The sequence below is a fragment of the Tamandua tetradactyla genome, chromosome 16 (assembly GCF_023851605.1).
Source record: "Tamandua tetradactyla isolate mTamTet1 chromosome 16, mTamTet1.pri, whole genome shotgun sequence".
In the NCBI taxonomy this organism is placed as follows: Eukaryota; Metazoa; Chordata; class Mammalia; order Pilosa; family Myrmecophagidae; genus Tamandua; species Tamandua tetradactyla.
The window spans coordinates 11732689-11749384 of NC_135342.1; the positions used below are offsets into that span (position 1 = coordinate 11732689).

General features: G+C 53.3%; 1 protein-coding gene and 1 long non-coding RNA gene across 6 annotated transcripts; one reads left to right on the plus strand and one right to left on the minus strand.

Moving 5' to 3' along the window:
* Nucleotides 1–288: 288 nt before the first annotated feature.
* TEAD2 (TEA domain transcription factor 2) lies at nt 289–16573 on the plus strand. 4 transcript variants are annotated; one of them, XM_077131164.1, is made up of 13 exons: nt 289–385; nt 2053–2290; nt 2681–2745; nt 3211–3273; nt 4465–4476; nt 4733–4840; nt 4938–4996; nt 7274–7338; nt 8364–8512; nt 10823–10996; nt 13705–13869; nt 15263–15415; nt 15943–16573. In XM_077131164.1, the coding sequence occupies exons 2-13, from the start codon at nt 2059–2061 to the stop codon at nt 16054–16056; spliced, it is 1359 nt and encodes a 452-aa protein (XP_076987279.1). In that variant the 5' UTR covers nt 289–385; nt 2053–2058; the 3' UTR covers nt 16057–16573. The 4 variants fall into 4 exon arrangements, with proteins under 4 accessions (XP_076987279.1, XP_076987283.1, XP_076987282.1 ...); XM_077131168.1 differs by having other exon boundaries at nt 13705–13830; XM_077131166.1 differs by having other exon boundaries at nt 307–425.
* On the minus strand, nt 7670–13364 carry LOC143658837 (uncharacterized). 2 transcript variants are annotated; one of them, XR_013163340.1, is made up of 4 exons: nt 13228–13364; nt 12445–12543; nt 10092–10203; nt 7670–9080 (listed from the first exon to the last, which is right to left on the minus strand). It is a non-coding gene; the product is annotated as an uncharacterized LOC143658837 (long non-coding RNA). The 2 variants fall into 2 exon arrangements; XR_013163342.1 differs by lacking the exon at nt 12445–12543.
* Nucleotides 16574–16696: the final 123 nt, after the last annotated feature.

A 16696-nucleotide genomic window follows, 5' to 3' on the forward strand; every position in this document is an offset into this window, starting at 1 on the left:
TTCAACCCTCAAAAATATGCTTGGAGGCTGAGCGGGATTCTTTTGAGTTTGTAACACTTCCCACACCCCCAACACACTCACACTACACTCACACTAGAGGATAGCCAGGGATCGGAGACCCCTGCCCCTCCTCCCTCAGACCCGGGAATCCGGGTCCCCAGGCCCCTCCTCTCCGAGAAATCCCGAGTCGTCTCAGGCTTAGACTTTACGTCTCCTCTCCTAAAGCAAAAATCCTTCCCAAAACTGTGACGGTCGGACTCTTCTTCCCGCTGTCCGGCCCGGGCCCGCCCCCCCTCCGGTCCCTCCCACTTTTCCCAAACAAAGCTCCGGGCAACTTTCTCGCCAGCAGCGCCCCGCCCGCGGCTCCCCAGCCCCAGGCCGGGAGGTAGGAAGGCGCCGGCGGGAGTCGGGAATCCTGCTTTGGGGTGTGTGAGTCGGGGTGGGAAGTTAGGGCTTCGGAGTTGAGTGTGTGTTTGGGGGACCGTCCCTGAGTTCCTTGCCGCCCTCTTTTTGCACGGGGGGACGAGATGGCGCTCGTGTCCGAGTTTAGGTGTGGTTTGAACTTTTGCCGGAGTTAGGGTGTCTGCGGGTGGGTCTGAGTTTGAGAGGTGCACGCGTGAGTCGGGCTGGGGGGGCTGGGGACGCTGGCGGGGGTTACGGGAATGTGTGGGTGCCCGTGGCTGTGTCACTTTGGTGTGAGAAGGACCCCCTGTGCGCTTCCGATGCAGTGTGGTTAGCGCGCGGAGTTTATGGGCGCCTGGTTCCCCTACGAAGAAAGGAGGGTCTCGGGGTGGCAGAGGGGACTATGGTGCGTTGTGGGTCAACGTCTTTGGAGGTTTGGGGTCCGGGGCGGGACCTTCTTATCCGGCGCCTCCATCCCTTTGTCTGGCCACATGGGGGAGGGCTGGCCTCCGGGGGTCCCCAAAGGAGCAGCGCCACTGGGTTTGGCTGGGGGTCTTTGTCTGCCTGGGTCCCGGCTCCGGGGTCAGAGGGAGGGAGGGGCTGGGGGCCTGGACTCCGGGGTCCTGGGGAAGCTCCGGGAGACATAGAGCCGCCAGAGCGGCGGGATCCACTGTATTGGAAAAAGTTTTCCCCTGTTCCCGGCCTCCGGAAAATCACTGGGAACTGGAGTTGGATTCGAGCCCACAGCATAGGGGGAGGGGGAAGGGGCGGGGCTGGAGTCCGGAGGGGGAGGTGTCTTCTCCGGAGAGCCCCTCCCCTGGTGGGGGTTGTGGGAAGCTGGGGGAGGGGACGCCTGGGCCCTTTGTTCTGGCTCTCCTGATGGCAGGGCGCCCCTGTCCCCCAGCTTGTGGTGCTGTGGGTTTTCCATGGTCTTGGCCTGAGTTGCTGCCTTGCGTCTCTGTTCCACCCTCTGCCTGGATCTCTGTCCCTTCTTTCTGGGTGTTTGCCCTCCTCTCTTTTGGTCTGTCTCTTCCCACTTTGGTCTCTATCCCCCTCTTTGTGCGTCTCTGTCTCCCTCTTTCTTGGTTTCTGTCCCCCTCTCCCTGGGTCTCTATTCCCCCTCTCTCTGGGTCTCTGTCCCCCTCTCTCTGGATCTTCATCCCCCTCTGGATCTCGCCTCAGCCTTGTTAGGACTTGTGTCCCCCCCCCCCCCCCCCCCGACACCCCCACCTCCGTTCCCCTCTTGCCCCTCCCCCTGTCCCTTTCTAGCAGCTGCTGCTCTAATCCTAGCACCTGTTCTTTGGGTGGGACCACGAAGGTCTCACCCACACTTCCCTCCCCAGCAAGTACGGCCTGAGCCTTGTCTTCTTTAAAACCAGTAATTCTTACCTCTAGGTTGAGCCCTCATGGGCTGTTGGCATTATCACTCTGGGGTATTCAATATTTTATCACTATCCAGGTTCGCCTGGAAACTCAGAGAACACTCACTCCAAGTTTGTCCAGAAATCCATTTCCCTTCTCTTTAGGCCTGAAGAGTCTGGGTCCCCACCCCTCCCCCTCATTCCCCCTAGTCCCCCCCCCCCAGGCCTTCGCAGCCCCGTGGTCCCTCCAGGGGGCAGGGGAACCGTGCTGAGCTCTGTGTTCCTCCAGGCCCAGATGGGGGAACCGCGGGCTGGGCCCCCCCTGGATGATGGCGGCGGCTGGACGGGCAGCGAGGAGGGCAGCGAGGAGGGCACCGGCGGCAGCGAGGGTGCTGGGGGAGACGGCGGCCCCGACGCAGAGGGAGTCTGGAGCCCCGACATCGAGCAGAGCTTCCAGGAGGCTCTGGCCATCTACCCGCCCTGCGGCCGCCGGAAGATCATCCTGTCCGACGAGGGCAAGATGTACGGTGAGCCCGCCCACCCTCTCCCTGGCCCTCTATTACCAGTTACAGCCACAGCCCGCGGTTTTGGTGCTGTACGCTCTGCTGGGGTGGGGGGTGGGGGCGAACACCTGATCACGGTGACTCTGGGGAAGCTCTGGCATCACCATTTGCACCGATGAGGGAACTAACTGAAGCCCAGAAAGACAAAGTGATTTGCCTCAGGTCTCCGAGCTAGTGCGTGGTGGAGCTGGGACTTGAACCCAGGCAGTCTCTCTGCGAAGCCCCTGCCCTGGAGGCTGGGGAGCCCTGCATCTCAACCTGCTGCAGACCCTCTGGGGACTGCTGCTGCTCCTTCTTTCCCCCGTTGGGAAGTTCTGCTGAAGGTCTAACTCCCTTCCGTCTTTCTCTCTTCAGGTCGGAATGAGCTGATTGCCCGCTATATCAAGCTGAGAACAGGAAAGACCAGAACTCGCAAACAGGTCTCGGATCGGATTTGTGGATTCCTGTCTGGGAAGGGGGTGTCTTCGTAGGGCCACCCTAGACTGGATGGGGTCAGGTTTGAGGCGGATCAGGGTCACATGGTTTGGTCAGTGTTCTTGGCATGTCTGTTAATATGCTGTAACTGTGTGTGTCTCTGTAGAGCTTTTCTAGCAGTTTAGAACTCCAGGGAGAGTGAGATAGAGACCATAGGAGCCCGGGAGAGGACAGGGAGGGAGCGGAGGCCTGGGTTTTGGGGACGGCCAGGAGTGTCAGCAAGATCCTGGCACAAGTAGCCTTTCTGGGCATGTCTGGTAAGCAGGCTCCTAATACAGCTAGCATGTTCTGTGGGTTTCCATCTTTTGTGTCCTAGCAGCTCTGTGGAGCACCTGGAGCAGGGGAAGGGGTGGGGGACCCAAGGGGTCAGTGGCTGAGGCCTGAATCTGCTTCTCACTGACCCCCTCCAGGTCTCTAGTCACATCCAGGTTTTGGCCCGAAGGAAATCGAGGGAAATCCAGTCCAAGCTCAAGGTAGGGACCAAGGATGAGACCTTAAGAGGGGGGCACAGACCCAGAGAGAGTGAAATAGAGACCCAGAGGCAGGGACAGAGACCCAGGGAGAGTGGGACAGAGACCCAGGGAGAGGGGGACAGAGACCCAGAGAGGGGGGACAGAGACTCAGAGAGAGGGGGACAAAGACCCAGAGAGAGGGGGACAGAGACCCAGAGAGAGGGGGACTGAGACCCAGAGAGAGGGGGACAAAGGCCCAGAGAGAGGGGGACAAAGGCCCAGAGAGAGGGGGACAGAGCCCCAGACAGTGGGGGACAGAGCCCCAGAGAGTGGGGGACGGAGACCCAGAGAAAGGGGTATGTCAGTGGTATATCAGCAGGGGTTGGTTAGAGACCCAGAGGAGGGGTTCAGTGACCCTGGGTAGGGGAGATCCATGGAGTGTAGGGGACGGAGACATATTTAGGACAGGTCGGAAGACCAGGTATTAGGCCTCTTCCCTGGCTCCTCTGGGCACCGCCCCCCACCCCCCAGTTTGCTCCTTGAGGGTTCTCCTGCCTGGCGGTGTGACGACCCCCTCTTCGTCTCCTTCCTCTGGTTCGCTCTCCCGTCTCCTGGTGCCCACATGTCCTTCTTCCTCTTCACTTCCTGTGGGCGGTTTCCACATCTCTTTTCCTTTCTTCTCCATCTCCTGATTTCCTGTTCCCTGTTGGCCGAGCCCCGTCTAGATGTGACTGTTCTCTACCCCTTTCTTTGGATTTGGGGACCGTTTATTTCCTGGTCTCAGAAATTCTCCGCCTTCTTTCTCTTTAGGTCTGACATCTTTTCCCTTCTGATCCTTTCTGGACTTTGGTGTGTCCACACTTCTGTCTGGTCCGGACTAGGAAACCTCCCCCTCTTGTTCCCTCGGGGCCTGATATTCTCATTTCCTGTCGCCTGGGCCTCCGGAACCTTCATTTCCTGCCCTTTCTTGACCTAGAAACCCTCATTACTGTCTTTTTTTTTGGGACATGGAAACCTTTTCCCTCTAGGCCTCGCCCCTCTACTTCCTGTCCCATAACCGCCCCTCTCCCCTACTTCCTGCCCCCGCAGCACTTGGTCAGGGATGGGGGGCTCTGGGGGCTGGTAGGCCGAGGAGGGGGGAGAGCCCAGGCCTTGCTTCCTAAGTCATGTTTTCTTTCCTTCTTTGGCACCCACCCCCACCCCCACGGGCAGGCCCTGAATGTGGTAAGTCCCCCTGCCTATCCCCCCACCTGCTCTAGTGGCTGTGCTCTCTTACCCCAGACAGCCGCCCCAGCCCTGAGAGGCCAGCAGGGACAGGGGGCAGGAGGTAGGGGTTTGGACTCACCCTCAACCCTTGGCCTTGACCCCTCGCTCTGCTTCTCCCCACGCTTGCCTCACCCTGGCACTGTCCCACCCACCCTTGCTGAATCTACTGAGACCCCCCCACCCCTGTTAACCTGGATCCCAACTTCTCCCCCAGGACCAGGTTTCCAAGGACAAAGCTTTCCAGACTATGGCGACCATGTCCTCGGCCCAGCTCATCTCAGCACCTGCCCTGCAGGCCAAACTGGGTCCCGCCGGCCCTCAGGTGGCCCAAGTGGGAATGGCTGGGCTCGGGGGTGGAGGGGTGGGCCCGGGTTGCCAACGGGGATTGACCGACTCCCTTCTCTCTGTCTTCTTTTCAGGCCTCTGAGCTTTTCCAGTTTTGGTCGGGGGGCTCTGGGTCCCCATGGAATGTTCCAGAGTGAGTACTTTCTGTTCTGGCTCAGTGTCCCCTTCCCCCACTTGTCTCCCAAGTGACCTTCTTCTCCTCAGCTTCCAGCCCCCAGCTCCCTTGGGAATGTAGATTCTGGCTTTGAATCCCCGCTTTGCCAGTTAACTAGACTTCCTTAGTGTGACGTCAACGCACAGGGCCTCATTTTCCTCATGCCTAAAATGGGGGTTACGGCGGCACCTTCCTTGCGGTGGTGGTGTGGGAATAAGTGAGTGCCATGATTCTCAAATGCTCTGTCCAGCGCATGGCACATAGTCGCGCCACCAAGGGGAACTCGTAACCGTTTTTATTATTCAGAAGGTCTCTCTGAGTCCTAGGTGTGTGGGATGCCCAGGTTGGGGGAGGCTGGTCTAGAGAACAGGACCAGGCCTCAGCTGGGAGTGAGAGGGAACGAGGCAGAGGGAGTCAGGGGATGAAGCTCCAGGCTGGGACCAGCCAGAGGGGTCGTTCTTGGGCCAGAGTGTAGGACAGGAGGGCTCTTTATCTTAGAATCAAGAACGAACCTTTGGGTTCAGAAGGAAGATCGTGGTCCCAGAGGCCCGTAGGAGAGCCCCGAGGATGGTGGGCTGTGTTTCCCACAGAAAGGGGCCCCTCTGGAGGCTCACGGGAAGTGCACTCTTCACCCAGAGAGAAGTGAAGGGGCCCAAGGCTGGGTGGAGGTCACCCAGTAAGGCCGAAGGGCCACCAGGCAGGGGAATTGAGGCTACTGCCAGAGAAAGGGTGAAGTGATGGGCTGTGGGATCCAGGCTTCTGGAGGGGGCACAGGAAAGCATCAGAGCAAGTCCTGGGGGCTGAAGGGATGCAGGTGGGCAGAGGCAGAGCGGGGAGGTGGCGCGGCACAGCAGGTACAGTGCTGGGCTCTGGGGCCCTCCCTTCATGGACTTGGGAGTTAAACGGGAGAGACAAACGTTATCAGACACATGCAGAAATACAAACACGAGGAGAGTGTGAAGTGCTGGGAAGAACTGTCGCAGGTGGAGGTGGGAGAGAGAATTCTTGGGCTTTCTCTGAGGAGGAACATTGAAGGCCGAGGAGGACTTAGCCAGCGAAGAAGGAGGATAGTTGGCAGTGAAAATGGGCATGTGCCAAGGTCCTGTGGTAGGAACGTTTGGTGTGTTCCAGGAACCAAAAGCAGGTCAGTGTTAAGTGGGTGGCCAGTGAGGCAACAAATATTTCTTGGGCTCCCCCTAAAGTGCCTGGCATTGTGGTCTGACTGGGAACACAGCGGCCAACAACAGAGACGGAATCCCTGCTGTCATGGAGGAGACAGACAATAAACATGTAAACACATAAATAAGAATTGGAATAGGTAAGGGACATACAGCCGAGTATATGCTCTGTTTGAGACAAGGGTCAGGAAAGGCCTCTGGGTGAGTGTCAGCAGGCCGGATATTTATTGGGTTCAGGTTTCAGAATTGGAACGGCAAAGAACCCCAGAGACCCCAGAAGTCTCGGCTCCAAAGGTCATAGGAGTGTGTATCTTTCTAATCCTGGTCTCTTCAGCTTTGATCTCTTTCCTGACGTCTGACCCCATGTCCTACCTCTGTGACTTCTGGCCTCTCGGTCTCCTCACCTTCATTTCCTGAGCTTCCTCTGGACCTCTACAAGAGCCGGGTCATCTGGCCACTAGCCACATATGGCTCTTTAAATTCAAATTACTGAGAATTAAATACAAATTCAGTTCCTCCAGTGCACGAGCCACACCAGCACTCGTTTGCCACATGTGGCTGGTGCCTCCCCTCCCAGATGGCATATCATACTGGACCGCGCTGCTGGACATCCTGCTGTGCCGCCTCCTGACCCCACCCTTGGCCCTGGTGCCCCGTCTCCGGACCACTGGCCATTTTCTTCCTACCCTCCCAACTCTTGCTCATCCCCTGTTCTCTCCCTGCCTCCCGAGGTCCCATTTCTCTTTCCATTTGCAAGAGGGACCAAAATGTCATGTCAAGGGCATGGACTTGGTGGTTGCAACTGCTCCAAGTTCAAGTTCAGGGTCTGCCTTGCCCAGCTGTGTGACCTTGGGCCGGTCACTTGAACTCTGTGTGCCTCAGTTTCCTCATCTGTGAAATGAAGAGAGGAGTAATCATACTCACCTCCTGGGCTGTGAGTTTTCCATGCAATCCTGCGCATAACACACAAGCTCAGGATTTTGCTTGTCATGGGTCCTAAGTGGACATTACCTGGGATGATTAGCATCTTTTCACCTGGCTGATCCCCAGCTGATCCCCGGCTTCCTGTCTCCCTCAGCGTGAAGCCATTCTCGCAGACGCCGTTCTCCCTGTCGCTGACTCCCCCATCTGCAGACCTCCCAGGTAAGAGCCTGCCTTCTGCCTTCTCTTGTCTCCCCCCACCCTCTCCTCAACCTAAATGCTTTCCGTCAACCAGCGGACATTCTTACTGAGGTCAGCTCTGAGATAGGGGGTGGAGAGCAGCAGAAAGATGATTGGCAGAATTTGCAACAGATAAGAGCATGACCTCTGCAGCTGGACATGCCAGGATTGTGTATCCCACTTGCTATATGTGGGACCTTGGACCTGCTGTGTTAGCCAGGGTTCTTTTGGCCACAAGTGAAAGAAACCCAAATTAAGCTAGCTGAAGCAGAAAAGGAATTTATTGATTCAGAGAACTGATATTCCAGTGGTGATGGCTTCAGGTATGGCTGAATCTAGGGGCTCAAATGGTGGCATTGGGATTTGCTTGGCTCTGCTTTCCTCTGCAGAGGGGGGCTTCATTCCCAGGAAGATGGCCCATCTGGCCACAGAGATGCTCCCAGCAGTCATGCCAATGAAAACTTAGGTCAGTGAAAGAGGGTGTCCCTTGCTCCCTTAGGGTCCACAGATTCGTCAACCAGGCATACTTTTTTTTTTTTTTTTTTTGCTGCAAGTAACAGGATACCCAAATCATTAGGGCCTTAAATAGTAAAGGCTTTTATCAGAAAGTCTGGAGGCAGGCTGACCCTTTGCCGGTTCAACAGTCTCAGGACTGGCGTCTCTGTAGATCTCTTGGCCTCTGTCTTATCATCACAAGATGGCTGCTGAGACTCCAGGCATCACGTCCCAAACAGGACTTGGCTAGGGCAAAAAGCTTTCTCCTCCCAAAGTTCTGTCTTTTTCATTCAGGAAGAAACTCCTTCCCAGAAGCCCCCCAGCAGTTCCCCTAACGTCTCATTGGCCAGAACTGTGTCACATGGCCACCTCTAGCTGCAAGGGAGGCTGGGAAAGTGAGTATTTAGCTTTTTCAGCTTCTAAGTGGAGGCAGGCAAGGGAGAACAGTGCCTGATATATTTAATAAATGTTCATTTAAAAAATATACATTATTCTTTCATTTCTCTCTCTAGGGTATGAGCCCCCACAAGCCCTCTCATCCCCAGCCCTGCCTCCGCCTGCCCCATCACCTCCAGCCTGGCAGGCTCGAGCCCTGGGCACTGCCCGGTTGCAGCTGGTGGAGTTCTCAGCCTTTGTGGAACCACCAGATGCAGTTGACTCTGTGAGTCGAGTCTTGGGATAGTCACTGGGTGGTTTTGGAATGTAGATGGTGAAAGGGAGGAAAGGCATAAAGCGGTGGTCCTAGAGAACAGGTTAAAATGCAGATTGCTGGGCATCACACCAGACCCACTACATCAGAAATTCTGGCATTCTAACAGGCTCCCAGGAGTATTTTGAGAACGACTAGCATAAAGGAACTGGGAGGTCATGAGGTCATTAGTTAGTAAGGTCAGAGAAACTTGCCAGGACGTCATTTATTCATTCATCAAACATTCCCCAGTGTCTGCTGTGTGCCAGGCTTTGGGGTAGAGACTGGGAACCTGGACAATGCAGACCTTGTTTCTGGGCTCAAGCTTCTCCTGGGTTTGAGTGACGGATGCTATATCAGTCATGATGAGCTGAAACTGCTGGAAAAAACAGCTCCCAACTTCCACAGGTGAAGACCATAGCAATTTACCATTCACTTAGGTAACTTTTCCATGTGAATGTTTAGTAGGAGTCGGGTTCCTTCCATTTCCTTGCTTTGCCATTCTCTAAGGCTCTGGAATCTGCTGCTGAATTCTCTGCATCTGGCCGGCAGACGGAGGGTGGGAGAGAGTCAAGAATTGAACGGGAGTTTTTACAGCTCTGGCTCGCAAGTGGCAGCAGTCAGATTTGTTCACATCTCATTGGCCAGAACTCAGCCACGTGTCGCCTGGGAAATGTAACTTAGCCACATGAAACAGAAACAGGCTTTGTAAACACATAAGTTTGTGAACATTTAAGTCTCTGCCGTAGCCACAGAAACATCAACCGCCCTACAGGGTGATTCTCTTAAGTCAGACCAGGTCAGTATCCTCCCATCTGACTTGGAGCAAAAACCTAAAGGACTTTCAGTGGCCCACAAGGCCAGCACATTCCCTCCCTGACAACATCTCCTCTTCCCCTTCACTCCCTCTGCTCCAGCCATAGCTGGCCTCCTCGCTGTTTCCCAAAGGTGTCAGGCCCAGTTGGCCCACTCTTGCCTCAGGGCCTTTGCACAGTCTGATCTTGCTGCCTGGGAAACACTTTCCCCAGAGATCCCCATGAGACCCTCCATTCATTCAGATTCTTGCTTGAATGTCGTCTTCTCAGGTAGGCTTTCCCAAACCACCTTATGGAAAATAGCAGGGGCCATGGCTCTTAACCCCCTTAGTATGTTTTTATTTATTTATTTACTTATATAGCCCACATCACTCCCTGACCTTTATATTACCCATGGATCAACTTGTTTATTTTCTGCCTCTACAAGTAGACCTTGAGCTCCACGAGCCTGGGGACTTTGTCTTATAGTCTGGCAGCCAGAATGGTGCCTGCACACAGTAGGTCTCTCATTAGATGTCTGTTGAATAACGAAGTATGTGCTGGGGTAAGAGATACTCAAGTTTCCTTGATACAACATTTAAGTTGGGTTTTGAGGGTTATGTAGTAGTTTATCATGTGTGGAACTGAATATTCCATGTACAGAGATGGAAACAGCAGGGAGCTTTCAGGGACAAATATTTGAATATGGTGGAGGTTAGCAAGTTTGGAGAAAGGTGGGCAGGTGCTGGCATACTAACCTGAGACCCTGACTTTCTCTTAAGGGTGATAGGATGGAAAGGGTGAAGTAAAGAGATCCCATCTGATTGTGATCAAGGAAGGCTTCTTGGAAGAGGGAGATTTGGATGACATCTGGAAAGATGGAGGGAAAATTTGTATTGGAGATGGGGAGAGGTCTGAGGTTATGGATATAAATGGGGATAGAGAGGGAGTCTTGGATGTGGGCTATATGGATTTCTACCCATCCATTCATTTACCCACCCACCCACCTACCCTTCCATGCTTCCTTCCTTCTTCTTTCTTTCCTTCCTTCCTTCCATCCATGCAATGGACATTCATGAGCACCTACCTGTTCTGTACCGGTCCAGGCTGAGGAGCATAAACTCTGTCCTCGGGGTTCTGGGGAGCCATGGCAGCTCCCAGGGCTGTATATGGGATGAACTAGAGAAGAGAGATTAGAAGCCAAGACTCCAGGGAGGAGACTGGGGTGAAGGTCCAGGCAACACGAGATGAGGGATGAGCCAGGCTGGTGGGGATGGAACAGAAGGGATGGGACAGAGGGTTGGGGCAGGATTGACAGGGCTTGGGGACAGAAGGGCTGTAGTAAGGGGCAGAAGGGGACAACGACAATACTGGGGGTTGAGGTGCGGAACAGCTGGAGGGCAGCTGTGGGGGTGGGAGCTGGGCTTGGGCAGCGAGGGCTGGGGGTGCAACTTGCCTCCCACCCCTCACCCCTGCCCGTCTTCCTCAGTACCAGAGGCACCTGTTCGTGCACATCAGCCAGCACTGCCCCAGCCCTGGAGCTCCCCCACTCGAGAGCGTGGATGTTCGGCAGATCTATGACAAATTCCCTGAGAAAAAGGGCGGTCTGCGGGAGCTGTATGACCGTGGCCCCCCCCACGCCTTTTTCCTGGTCAAGTTCTGGGTGAGTTCCAACACCAAAAACCGAAGTGTTCCTAAATCACATGATGCCCCAGGTTAAGGTTGCTGGCCCCAAGGGAGATGGCTCAGAGTTCTCCAGGCCAGACTGGGCCTCACCTGCTAGTGTCAGCCTCTTCTACAAGGAACCCTGCTGAGGGTGCTGGGGAACCAGCTCAGGCATAAGGATATGCTCTAGCTTCCCCAGAGGCCCTTAGACCTTACCAAACCCAGTTGCTGGGATACAGCTCTGGGGATGGGCTTGCAATGTTTCAGACCTGAGTACCCCAAACCTTGTGGCTAAGGAAGGGATGACCAACCTCCCCTTAGCTAAAGGGGTCATGGAGAATTCTGGTCTCTATAGAAGGGACTGAGGCTTTGCTGGGTTCTACCAGACCCTGCTGTGAGGGAATATCTGGCTTTGAGGAAGCAATTGAAGGAGCTGGGGAGTGGCTTGGTGAAATTGGGTATCTATTAAGCAGTGATTTATTGAACATCTACTATATACAGGCCCTATCCCAGGTGCTACATATATAATTGTGAATAAGGGGTTTGGACCATCTTGGGTCTACCTTAAGGATGTTTTGGTTTGGTGTCTAGTGCAATGACTGATACTACTAGGGGCTCAATAAATGTTGACTGAATGTTTAGGGGGTGTGAAGTCTTGTGTAACTAGAGGCATGGAAGGATATGGTCTTTGAAAAGGAAGACTGTTGAAAGGTCAACTTTTCTTTTTTTTTTTCTTTTCAGTTTTTTAAACATAACATACAAACACAAACATTCTTACCATACAATCATTCCATTCTTGGTATATAATCAATAATTCACAATATCATCACATAGTTGCATATTCATCACCATGATCATTTCTTAGAACATTTGCATCAATTCAGAAAAAGAAATTAAAAAAAAAGAAAAAAACTCATACATACCATACTCTTTACCCCCTCTCATTGATTGCTAGTATTTCCATCTACCCAATATATTTTAGCCTTTGTTTCCTCTATTTTTCTCTATACCCCTTATCACTCCCTTTCATTGATCACTAGCATTACAAAAATCTACTAAATTTATTTTAACATTTGTTCCCCCTATTATTTATTTATTTTTAATCCCTATGTTTTACTCATCTGTCCATACCATAGATAAAAGGAACATCAGACACACAAGGTTTTCACAATCACACAGTCACACTGTGAAAGCTATATCATTATACAATCATCTCCAAGAAACATGGCTACTGGAACACAGCTCTACATTTTCAGGCAGTTCCCTCCGGCCTCTCCAATAGACCCTAACTAAAAAGGTGATATCTATATAATATGTAAGAATAACCTCCAAGATAAACTCTAGACTCTGAAATCTCTCAGCCATTGATACTTTGTCTCATTTCACTCTTCCCCCTTTTTGGTCTAGAAGGTTTTCTCAATCCCTTGATGCTGAGTCTCAGCTCACTCTAGGATTTCTGTCCCAAGTTGCCAGGAAGGTCCACATCCCTGGGAGTCATGTCCCACGCAGACAGGGGGAGGGCAGTGAGTTTGCTTGTCAGGTTGGCTGGAGAGAGAGGCCACATCTGAGCAACAAAGGAGGTTCTCTTGGGGGTGACTCTTAGGCCTAATTTTAAGTAGGCTTAGCCTATCCTTTGCGGGGATAAGTTTCATATGAACAAACCCCAAGATTGAGGGCTTGGCTTATTGCTTTGGTTGTTCCCACTGCTTGTGATAATATCAGGAATTCTGTACATGGAGAAGTTGAATTTTCCCCCTTTCTCACCATTCCCCCAAGGGTTCTTTGTAAATACTTTTTTATTCATTGAGGTCAACTTTTTTTGACCTTGCTGGGTCCTTAGCCCCCATAGTTATAAAAGGTTCTGGCCTATGAAATGGAGGCCCCAGATGACTCTAGGGCTGGTTGTTGAGGTCTTAGGCTTTGTAAGGGCTAAAGATAAGCCTTGACCAGACCCCAGGTCTGGAAAGCGGGTCCGTGGGGAAACCCAGCATCCAAAGGGTTTAGGGAGCGGCTGGTAAGGCCTTGGATTTAGCTTGGCTCTAAACGCCCTGTGGGCAGGGTGATTATAGAGTCAGGCCACTAAACCACCCAGGAAAGTGTCCTCGTAAAGTGTTAGCAGCTTAAGTTAGGACAGGGAGGCCTTGTGACCCCCAAGGGGCTCAGATCACAGGTTGGAGGAAGGCTTAGGTTTCATTGGACCTCACTTGACCTAATGGACTGGGCACCTACTTAGCCATCACCAGCATCATGGTGGGGTTGGACCTCCGAGAATCGGCTCAAAGGTCCAAGGAGTATGGCCTGGAAAGCTGTTAGTCTTCTCCAGGCCATGGGAGGCCCTGTTGCTAGCAAGAAGCCACCTGCCTTAGCAACCAGGGTTGTGTAGGGTTCTGAGGCTTCAAGTGGTTACCAGGGGAGTACTGCCGTCTTAGTAACCAGGCCCTTGGAAGGGGCTGGACTCTTGAGTTGGAGGCTTCAGGTGGAAGAAGTTGAATTCCAGGGCTCAGATGGAGGGTTACTGGGGAGAGGGGGTCAGGACCCTTTGGGAGATCCAGACTTTTCCAGTACTGATGGTGGGAACTTCAAACAGTAATGAAGCGAGGGAGGTGGCTGCAGAGGCCATGGTAGAAACACAGGGCAGAGTTCCCACCTAAGGAGAGTCCCTACCGTTAATAAGAGACATTTCCTCTGATTCACCCATCTCCCCAGGCGGACCTGAACTGGGGCCCCAGTGGCGAGGAGGCGGGGGCTGGCGGCAGCAGCAGCGGTGGCTTCTATGGAGTGAGCAGCCAGTACGAGAGCCTGGAGCACATGACCCTCACCTGTTCCTCCAAGGTCTGCTCCTTTGGCAAGCAGGTGGTGGAGAAGGTGGAGGTGAGGCTGGTGGGACGAAGCTGCAGGGCGGGTGGTGCCCACCTAGCCCCCCGTCACTGTGGGGATACAGACTAAATAAATGTGGAGCCATGAAGGATCAGACATTTAGGGGTCTTCATGGTGGGGAGACCCCAGCCTCTTTGGAAGTTTAGTACATGGGTTTGGAGCTATATGAGGTTTAATGGTCATACGTCAGGGTCCCTTTGAGGGTTCAAAAGTTATGTGTGGTGGGGAGATATAGGGTCACTAAGATTCAGAAGGTTTTTGTGGTTATGGAGGGGTTTGTAGGACAAGAAGAGTCAGAGGCATATTTAGGGGTTACTGAGGATTCAGAGGGGTTCAAGTTCAGAGGTCACATAGAATTTGGACATCTTGTGGAGGGGTCTCAGGTTCAGAGGCTTTGGAGGGTGTTCTAGTTTGCTAGCTGCCTGAATGCAATATACCAGAAATGGAATGGCTTTTAAAAAGGGGAATTTAATAAGTTGCTAGTTTACAGTTCTAAGGGTGAGAAAATGTCCCAATTAAAGCAAGTCCATAGAAATGTCCAATCTAAGGCATCCAGGGAAAGATACCTTGGTTCAAGAAGGCCGATGCAGTTCAGGGTTTCTCTCTCAAGTGGAAGGGCACATGGTGAACATAGTCAGAGTTTCTCTCTCATCTGGAAGGGCACATGGCAAACACGGTGTCATCTGCTAGCTTCTCCTGGCTTTCTGTTTCCTGAGGCTCCCTGGGAGGCATTTTTCCTTCTTCATCTCCAAAGGTTGCTGGCTGGTGGCCTCTCTGCTTCTCTTGGCTATGTCATTCTGCTGCTTTCTCTGAATCTCTCTCACTCTCAAATGTTTCCTCTTTTACAAAACTTCAGAAACTAATCAAGACCCACCCAAATGGGTGGAGACATGCCTCTATCTAATCCAGTTTAACAACCACTGTTGATTAAATCACATCTCCCGGGAGATGATCTAATGACAGTTTCAAACATACAGTGCTGAATAGGGACTAGAAGAAACGGCTGCCTTTACAAAATAGGATTAGGAGTAAAACATGGCTTTTCTAGGATACATACATCCTTTCAAACCAGCACAGAGGGTCTGAGTTATTGGGGGTGTTTGCTTTGGAGGTCAGAGGAGCTGAGAGAGCAGATGAAAAGGTTGTTGAGGGTTCAGAGCATGGCTTTGAGGTGCTGGAGGGTTTCCTGATTTGTAGGTTTTGAGATCTTAAATTGGATGCCTGAGGTTTCAAGGCCAGTCTCTGGTCCCTGCAGTGGGGCAACGGAGGGAGAATGGCAGTGGGGAGTGGATGTGGTATCTGAGAGGCACGGAACTGGGCTTGGTTCCTGGGGTGACCGCGGTGTCTCTCAGCTGCTCCTTGCCCCCTGCCCCACCACCCGCTTCAGACAGAACGTGCCCAGCTGGAGGACGGGAGGTTTGTGTACCGCCTGCTACGCTCCCCCATGTGTGAGTACCTAGTGAATTTCCTGCACAAGCTGCGGCAGCTGCCCGAGCGATACATGATGAACAGCGTCCTGGAGAACTTCACCATCCTCCAGGTGACGCACTGGGGCCAGCCAAGGCCTCTGGGTCCTGTTGTGGAGGGGTGCCCACAATAGACCCTCAGCCTATGGGATGCCCACCTAGGGAAATGACATAGAGGGGACCCCACTGTAGACGCTTATCATTTCCCCCAGGGAACTAAGAGGGACCCTCCGGCACTCTCACTTAAGAGGATCCCTTCACTCGGTGAACTGATAGTGAAGGATGTCCCATGGCAGCGCCTCAGCTTCGGGGACCTCCTTCAGAGGAGATCAGGGAAACCCCTTTAGCTGAGGTGGGGAACCCCTTCCTGGGGAACCTGAAGTGAGGGGCACTCCCTTTCCCTGTGACAAGGTGGGGACCTCTTTTACATGGAGAATGTGATGTCGTGGGGACCCCCTTGACCCTGAAACCCTCATGGACCCAGGGAACCTTTTGCATGATGTGGTAGTTTCCCCTTTCCTGGGAGGTGGTGAGGAGGCCTCCGGGGTCCCTGCCCGCCCTCCTTCCTTGCATTAGCTCTTTCTCCTGGCCTCCCTGGCAGGTGGTGACGAACAGAGACACCCAGGAACTGCTGCTGTGCACTGCCTATGTCTTCGAGGTTTCCACCAACGAGCGTGGGGCCCAGCACCACATTTACCGCCTGGTCAGGGACTGAAGGGGACCCCCAAAACTGGCTGGCCCCGGAACATCCCCCCTTCCCAGCAAGGGCCCTCCAGCTCTCCCCATGTTCCTCATTTGGGGAGGGGGATGGCCTTGGGTCTGAGTGACTGGGGATACCCTCTAAGTTAGAGGGGACCCCAAACCTGGGAGGTGATATCCCAATAGTGGGATGTCACTGGGGGTGGTGGTGGGGTGTGTGTGTGTATATGACTGTCTGAAAGGACAGATCACTCCAGAGCTTCAGGAATTGGGGATAGAAAACACCCCCAGGTTCAGCGCTGCCTTTGCAGCCTCTAACAGGGCCCCCACCCTGTTCTGGATGGTTTGGAGGGTCCTAATTACATGGTGGTTTGTCCCCCCCCTGTTTTCCTCTGCCCCACCCTATCACTCTCACTCTCTGATGTATGTTACTGCAAACCGAAGGATAATCTCTTCTGTGCAGGAGCAGAGCCAGGTGGGCCCTGGGAGTATTATTATTTTTTTTAATATAACAAGAGATATTTATAAGTGGGTGTTAGGGTCGTGACTTTATCTCAGTTGGGCAAGGGGCGGGGTGAGGCTTTCTCATTAATTCCCCCCTTTTAAGTGAGCCACTGGGCCGGGCCCTGTTGCCTGCTCCACCTCCCACAACCCCA

What these genes read in the sequence shown, in the direction of transcription:
- TEAD2 (XM_077131164.1), top strand. Translation starts at nt 2,059, where the DNA reads ATGGGGGAACCGCGGGCTGGGCCCCCCCTGGATGATGGCGGCGGCTGG. An exon ending in AGACCAGAACTCGCAAACAG is followed by an intron (nt 2,746 to 3,210) that starts GTCTCGGATCGG and finishes GACCCCCTCCAG; the next exon opens with GTCTCTAGTCACATCCAGGT. An exon ending in TTTTCCTGGTCAAGTTCTGG is followed by an intron (nt 10,997 to 13,704) that starts GTGAGTTCCAAC and finishes CCATCTCCCCAG; the next exon opens with GCGGACCTGAACTGGGGCCC.